Source organism: Cottoperca gobio, unplaced genomic scaffold, assembly GCF_900634415.1.
Source record: "Cottoperca gobio unplaced genomic scaffold, fCotGob3.1 fCotGob3_158arrow_ctg1, whole genome shotgun sequence".
NCBI classification, from domain to species: Eukaryota; Metazoa; Chordata; class Actinopteri; order Perciformes; family Bovichtidae; genus Cottoperca; species Cottoperca gobio.
This window is the reverse complement of record NW_021166815.1, coordinates 372,501-381,183: the sequence shown is the minus strand read 5'-3', so window position 1 is coordinate 381,183 and position 8,683 is coordinate 372,501. Positions and strand designations below refer to the sequence as shown.

Here is an 8,683-nt window from a genome sequence, read left to right as displayed (position 1 = left end):
CCCCCTAACAACATGACTACAAACGAGTACATACACAACTTATGACTACAAAGAGATAACAATACACTCCCCCCCTCGACTACCAATCATCTAGAGTTAATACAACCAACAAAAGAGACCCCCCCCCCCCCCCTACAACTGCCTACAAAGACCGACTCCACAACATGACACAAAGAGTTACCCCCCCTAAAACACCCCCGACCTCTCCAAAGAGAATCCACACCCCATTTTTTTAAATACAAAAACGACACACACATTGCGACGTACAAAGAGACACAAATGATACAAGAGACACAACATGACTACAAAGAGACACAACATGACTACAAAGAGACACAACATGACTACAAAGAGACACAACATGACTACAAAGAGACACAACATGACTACAAAGAGACACAACATGACTACAAAGAGACACAACACGACTACAAAGAGACACAACATGACTACAAAGAGACACTAACATGACTACAAAGAGACACAACACGACTACAAAGAGACACAAAACAAAGAGACACAACATGACTACAAAGAGACACAACACGACTACAAAGAGACACAAAACAAAGAGACACAACATGACTACAAAGAGACACAACACGACTACAAAGAGACACAAAACAAAGAGACACAACATGACTACAAAGAGACACAACATGACTACAAAGAGATACAACACGACTACAAAGAGACACAAAACAAAGAGACACAACATGACTACAAAGAGACACAACATGACTACAAAGAGATACAACACGACTACAAAGAGACACAAAACAAAGACACAACATGACTACAAAGAGACACAACATGACTACAAAGAGACACAACATGACTACAAAGAGAGACAACATGACTACAAAGAGACACAACATGACTACAAAGAGACACAACATGACTACAAAGAGACACAACACGTCTACAAAGAGACACAACACGACTACAAAGAGACACAACACGACTACAAAGAGACACAACATGTCTACAAAGAGACACAACACGACTACAAAGAGACACAACACGACCACAAAGAGACACAACATGACTACAAAGAGACACAACACGACTACAAAGAGACACAACATGACTACAAAGAGACACAAAACAAAGAGACACAACACGACTACAAAGAGACACAAAACAAAGAGACACAACATGACTACAAAGAGACACAACATGACTACAAAGAGACACAACATGACTACAAAGAGACACAACACGACTACAAAGAGACACAAAACAAAGAGACACAACATGACTACAAAGAGACACAACATGACTACAAAGAGACACAACATGACTACAAAGAGACACAACACGACTACAAAGAGACACAACACGACTACAAAGAGACACAACACGACTACAAAGAGACACAACACGACTACAAAGAGACACAACACGTCTACAAAGAAACACAACACGACTACAAAGAGACACAACACGACTACAAAGAGACACAACACGACTACAAAGAGACACAACATGACTACAAAGAGACACAACATGTCTACAAAGAGACACAACACGACTACAAAGAGACACAACACGACCACAAAGAGACACAACATGACTACAAAGAGACACAACATGACTACAAAGAGACACAAAACAAAGAGACACAACACGACTACAAAGAGACACAAAACAAAGAGACACAACACGACCACAAAGAGACACAACACGACCACAAAGAGACACAACATGACTACAAAGAGACACAACACGACTACAAAGAGACACAACATGACTACAAAGAGACACAAAACAAAGAGACACAAAGAGACACAACACGACTACAAAGAGACACAAAACAAAGAGACACACAACATGTCTACAAAGAGACACAACATGACTACAAAGAGACACAACACGACTACAAAGAGACACAAAACAAAGAGACACAACATGACTACAAAGAGACACAACATGACTACAAAGAGACACAACATGACTACAAAGAGACACAACACGACTACAAAGAGACACAAAACAAAGAGACACAACATGACTACAAAGAGACACAACATGACTACAAAGAGACACAACATGACTACAAAGAGATACAACATGACTACAAAGAGACACAACATGACTACAAAGAGACACAACATGACTACAAAGAGACACAACACGACTACAAAGAGACACAACACGACTACAAAGAGACACAACACGTCTACAAAGAAACACAACACGACTACAAAGGGACACAACACGACTACAAAGAGACACAACACGACTACAAAGAGACACAACATGACTACAAAGAGACACAACATGTCTACAAAGAGACACAACACGACTACAAAGAGACACAACACGACCACAAAGAGACACAACATGACTACAAAGAGACACAACATGACTACAAAGAGACACAAAACAAAGAGACACAACACGACTACAAAGAGACACAAAACAAAGAGACACAACATGTCTACAAAGAGACACAACACGACCACAAAGAGACACAACATGACTACAAAGAGACACAACACGACTACAAAGAGACACAACATGACTACAAAGAGACACAAAACAAAGAGACACAAAGAGACACAACACGACTACAAAGAGACACAAAACAAAGAGACACAACATGTCTACAAAGAGACACAACATGACTACAAAGAGACACAACACGACTACAAAGAGACACAAAACAAAGAGACACAACATGACTACAAAGACGACAGAATTTTTAAACATCTGTGTGATCTAACGGAGCGTGTTACACAACAGCTCTGAATAATCTGGAGCAGTGTAATCCTCTTACATCAGATCCAAACTGTCCTGATGAGGGTCAGATTCTGCGCAGGATTAACTGTACTCTGGAGCAGAACAAGGTTTTAATGAGGCGTTCAGTGGCATTCTGCCAGAGTTTAGAGTGTCCCTGAACGCAGCACAGTGAGTCATGTGTTCATGTTTTCTGGACGTGTTGGAGCCTCATGCTTTTATTCTGAAGTAACCTTTTCATAATAAAAGCTGCTAAAGGAACTAATGCTACTAATACTAGCATCAGTAGATATTTTACTGGAGCAACACTCGCTGGTTTTCAGGTTAACAAAGTCGGTTTTTATTATTTTTGTTGAACTGACATCAAATAATAAAAAACATGTTATAATCATTTAAAACAAAGTATAAATTATGGAGCCTTAAAAACTAAATTCTCTTTTAATTTGAATTAAAAGCGACTTGATGTTAAAGGGTTAACTTGATCCCATGCAGCTGCCTGCAGGCTCCTGTTTGTATTTACGTCATGATGTGATTTTAAACATTTTATAAAGATGATGTCAGTCTGAGGACGAGCAGAGACATGTACACACACACACTGACATCAAACATTCAATAACCTGTGTGTGCGTGTGCGTGTGCGTGTGTGTGTAGAAGAAGAAGAGAAGGAGAATTGACCGCAGTATGATCGGAGAGCCGACAAACTTCATCCACCTCACACACATCGGCTCCGGAGAGATGGCAGAGAGCCTGCAGCCGGTGAGACACACCTGTCTGTCTCTCTCTCTCTCAGTCTGTCTTTCTGCCTGTCTGTCTGTCTGTCTGTCTCTCTCTCTCTCTCTCTCTCTCTCTCTCTCTCTCTCTCTCTGCCTGTCTGTCTGTCTGTCTCTCTCTCTCTCTCTCTCTCTCTGTCTGTCTGTCTGTCTGTCTCTCTCTCTGCCTGTCTGTCTGTCTGTCTCTCTCAATCACTTTTTGGGATTTCGGTGATCTTACGTTTACAAAAAAATGTCATAATAGTCTGAGAATAAAATTGAAATCCGAATATATTTATTTATATTTCCGTCACAGTTTTATAGTTTTCATTTTTTTACACCAGAGGGTTTGTTGTGATGAACGGGGAATAAATATAATAATAATAAATATGAGTTCAGCTACAGGTCTGAACACACGACACAAAAGAAAATGAAAGAAAATGATAATAAAACAAAAATATAATAAAATAAAAAATAAAACTTTTAATTAAAATTATATTAATATATATATATTTAATGGAAGAAAACAATTAAATAAGACAATTTAAAAGCAATATAGAAAATAAATATCATTTAGGATTAAATTAAACTGATTTAAAGAATAGAATAAAGTGAGAAATAATTATTTAAAAAAATTATATATATATATTATAATGTATATTATAACACAATACTGAAATAGTATTATTGTCATTATGATCATCTACTTCTGTGGTGTAGTTAATGACAACGTGTCCATCTACATGTATTTATATTGATCGTGTTCTCTGTGTGTGTGTGTGTGTGTGTGTGTGTGTGTCTGTGTGTGTGTGTGTGTGTGTGTGTGTGTGTCTGTGTCTGTGTCTGTGTGCGTACAGTCAGGGTCGGTTCAGGAACAGATGAGGTCTAAAGGCCAGAACATGAACGGCAGGAACAGCCTGTTATAGCCGGTAAACACACTCTCACAAACACACACACACACACACACACACACACACACTCAGATACTCACACACTCTCACAAACACACACACACAAACACTCTGATTTAATTGCAATAAAGAAATCAGCAGGAAGCAGAAATAACTCCGTCATGATGGTCATTTGTAAAAAGTCTGAGTTCCTGATTTTTCGGGTCTGTCTGCAAGACGACAAGCAAACAACTTCTTAAATGCTTGTTTTCTGAAGGGAGTTTGGTTGAGGGCTAAGCTAACTTTGTAGCTCCATCAACTCAACTTTAAATTCTGCATAAATACGGCAAGAACATTATTGTTTAGACACATAGATATCTTTAAAATGATAGAAACTCAATGGCTTTTAAAAAGAAGCTTTTGCAACCTAGCGTCACTCAAATGTCTTGCACGAATACGTGAATGGTGTAAATTTAGCTTCTCATCAATTAATTTCTTTCCATTGATTTTGTATGTCGCGCCGCGTGAATAAAATATCTTCCTATTTACTGTGAACACACCATTAAAGTACATGTCAACAAACATTTCCCAGCCCTTTCACTAAACAGATACTTTAACCTCTTTAAATACTTTAAATCATTAACTTTAACTGAAACTTCGCTTCGTTTAATCGACTGCCGCTTCAGTTTCTTTCAGTGCTACATTTTCTTCACTTTCAATTTCATGATATAAAATGATATTCAAAGCTAGATATTGTATTTCTTTCTTTGCACTACAGTTGTTGACATCCTGTTTATTATTTTTCAGGAGTGTATTACGACGTAGACGAGCTGACCGACCTTCTCTTTGCTCCACGACCTTCACTCCCCTCCGAGCCAACCTCCTCCCCTCCTGCCCCGCTGAAGTGCTCTTGAGCAAAGTACCACCAGCCACCCGCAGGGGGCGCCGTCCTGACCACGACAAAACAAATCTCCCCTTTGAGGATTATTTCTTTCTTTAAAATGTGACTCCTTTCGCGTAATTTCAGCAAAGTATTTTCTACAAGCCTCTGCATGTGATCCCAGAAAGGCAAGGACTACATCTCCCAGCATGCCTCTAAACTCCCTCTGCGTCCACATTGTGCTTGCTCCACCGCTGACATCAAAGAGACATTTTTATTATTGAATTTAAAATATACGTTTTTGGATCGGAGTAAAAATAAAAATAAATGTGTTGTTGTATTCACCACTCGAGGTTCCCCCGTCAGTATTAATAAAACCGACCAATGACATCACTGGAGTCCATTTCCCAGAATGCCGTGTTATTCGGGATATGCAACAAATGACAGAATGTCTGTATTTAAGAAAGAAAAACTGGCTTCAAAGTGTTGCTTTAAATTGACTACATTTACCAGCATTCATAGGGAACTTTTCTCTACACCCCCCTCCCTCCCCCGTTGTTTCCTCAATGAACTACATTTCCCAGGATGTTTCGCTCCTCACTCGCGCAGCTAAAGGATTATTATTTTGTTTATTATTTGTTGTTATTTTGGTCATATGACCTCAGTGATGACATCATTGGACTTCAACTCCCAGGATGCCTCACTGTGCGATGGGAAAGTCCCCCCAGTGTGTCTGTGTGTGTGTGTGTGTGTGTGTGTGTGTGTGTGTGTGTGTGTGTGTGTGTGTGTGTGTGTGATGTCATATGTTCTTAATATCCCACCAGTTTAAATATAAACGTTGCTTCGCTGAACTCTGAGGCGACTCAACACACAGTTCAAAACTTCCATTAGAAAATCACACGTTTAGTAAAACTTCTATATTTTCACTCGTACAAAGATTTTATTTGTCTTTCTGTTCATTCGACGACCTAAGCTGTGGGTCGGGGCCCTAAACGGGTCTCCAGCTGACATCTGTCAGGAGCCCTAAGAAGACAGAAGTGTGCGACTGTTTCGCTTCGGATGCCACATTGAGACATTTTCAGGACTTTTGTTTAAAACATTTCTTGTTGAAAAGGTTTCATGCTGCATCCTGTGGGACCATCAAGTGTTTAACTGCTTTATGTTTCCAGTATTTGAACAAGATGACGTTATTTTTAATTTCCTGCTGTTTTGGGTGATTTGCTGTGATTTCTCCTGATGATTTATTTCTATTTTGTGTTTCTTCTGTCTGGTTTCTCAACGCTCAGTTTGGGTCTCTTTCTTCATGTGATTTGAAGGTTTCTAAAATTAGAGGTCGTGGGAAAGCTTAGAAATATCAGCTGCCATTAGGACCAAAAACAACAACTTTGATATTAACTTTAATTTAACGTGCGATGGATCAAATTCCCCAAAACGTTTAATTCCAGCACTTTAGAAAAAGCTGTAACGTGATCTGAAGCAGAACCAACCAAACACACAAACACAGACATTTACATTTTATTTATTAATTAAAGTGTCGCTATATTACGGTCTACATATTTCAAAGCCTTGTCTACAGTGTGAGATATGTAATATTGGTGAAGAATATGAAATTTAATTTATTTACTTGTTTTGCCTTTAAACTGTCCGATTTTAAAAGATAAGTTAAAAATATGAACTTTCTCAATACAACCCAAACTTTGTTCTGTTTCTATTCTACACTTGCAGAATAGAAACTCCTGTTTGTCATCAAACCTCCAAAGTTACCAGAAATATTAGTGTGGACTCAGTTTTGTCCTTACACCAGATTCTATTATCAGAACTTTAGATTTAACTCGGACTGGACTGACACAACTAATGCCTCAACAAATCCACAGAAGTATTTTAGTATTGATTAAAACTCTGGACTCTTCAGAGAGAGTTTTCGTTCCTCCCTCTCTGAAAGATCGTCTGCCGTCCTGATGTTTCAGCTGATTTCACACCATGTGACTCAGATACCTTCGATCAGCTGATGGCGTTTAAAATCAACAATAGACGGCAAACAAGGAGCCGAAAACAGAAGTCACATGAGCGAGCGTTTTGAATCAGTCAAACAGAGACACCGGCTGTTCTTCTTCTGTGGTGTTTCTGAGGACCTGCACAAAACGCCCGCAAGTCTTTCACTAAAACGTTGTTTCTGCCGCTGACGGCTCATCGTGTTAGTTTAAGTGTCAGACAACATCAAGGACCCGAGAAATACAACATTTGCTTTACCACAATGCGGATGTGAGGCGAGAGAGACTTCTGCTTGAGCGAGACTTCGTGAGACACAATGACAAACAGAAGTGTTTTATTTCTCTGAAGCTCCATAATGTTGTCTGACACTTATAATAACAAGCTAAGTCTGTCCGGCCGGAAACAAACGTTTATTGCATCGATTACGTTGCAGCTCGTTCGGCTCCTGCAGCGCTCTCTCTCACTACGGGACACTTTCACACATATTGTCCCTTTTCCCCGTTCCTCCACAACTCTGACTCCATCGTTACAGAAACATTGTCGATTTTATGGCGATAAATGTAGAAAAGGAACACAGAGAGAAAAGCTAAAGAAGGAGTAACCGATTTTACACTTTAACAAACAACACAAAGAAACAACTAAACTTCAAAATACAATCTCGGCGATGAGTCTGTCGACCTCTTCACTAAATCTGCCTCGTTTTTCTATTCTCAGAAACTCAGGGCGCCAAAGTCTGGCTCCTTTTGTTTATCACAACCATAGTTCCTCTCTTCCTCTTCCTCTTCCCCCCCCCCCCCCCCCCCCCCCCCCACATGGGATTCCCCTCCCGGCTTACAGTCCACCAACACTGGAGAGCTCTTTCTCTTAAACCTCCGACAGAAACAACGAGATTCAGAGACGGGGTGGAGACAAACGCCCGAATATGAAATATTATTTCCATCTTGCTGTGTTGATAAAGTCCAGCCTTCTTATCAAGTGATTTCTGTTTGTCAAAGATTTATTGAACTGTTATTGTCTCGTGAATAAATGTTGCTTAGTTAGAATTGTATGAATGCATTTATTAAGAGTTGTGATCATGTCGGGAACCTGCAGGACTTTAAATAGGCGTCACGTGATGTGAGTATGTGCCGCTGCAGTTCCTCGGCCGTCCACTAGGTGCTGCTGTGGTGAAACTCGGACTGTATTGAAGTGACTGAAACAAACAACAGGTTCACCTCTCTGGAAATCATTTCACTTTTCTTTTTTTAACACTTTTTTTTTATTGTTTTTTAACATATATAGACACTACATAAGACAGTACACAAACTTCCAAAGGCTTCCATCCTTCTCCCAGCACAGGAACATTAATCATCTCCAAGTTGCTGACCCAGAGTGCCCTCTACATCCGCATGTTCCAGAGAGTTAAGGAACGGGCCCCATACTTTTTAAAT

General features: G+C 39.6%; 1 protein-coding gene across 1 annotated transcript in view; it reads left to right on the top strand.

Annotated features, from left to right (window-relative positions):
- Positions 1–8,296, top strand: part of cdc42se1 (CDC42 small effector 1) — a 14,157-nt gene extending 5,861 nt beyond the window's left edge. The window contains exons 2-4 of the mRNA XM_029426340.1: positions 3,394–3,498; positions 4,349–4,420; positions 5,189–8,296. Of these exons, the coding sequence (XP_029282200.1) occupies positions 3,394–3,498; positions 4,349–4,417 (174 nt within the window). The 3' untranslated portion in view covers positions 4,418–4,420; positions 5,189–8,296. The remainder of the gene's footprint in view (positions 1–3,393; positions 3,499–4,348; positions 4,421–5,188) is intronic.
- Positions 8,297–8,683: the final 387 nt, after the last annotated feature.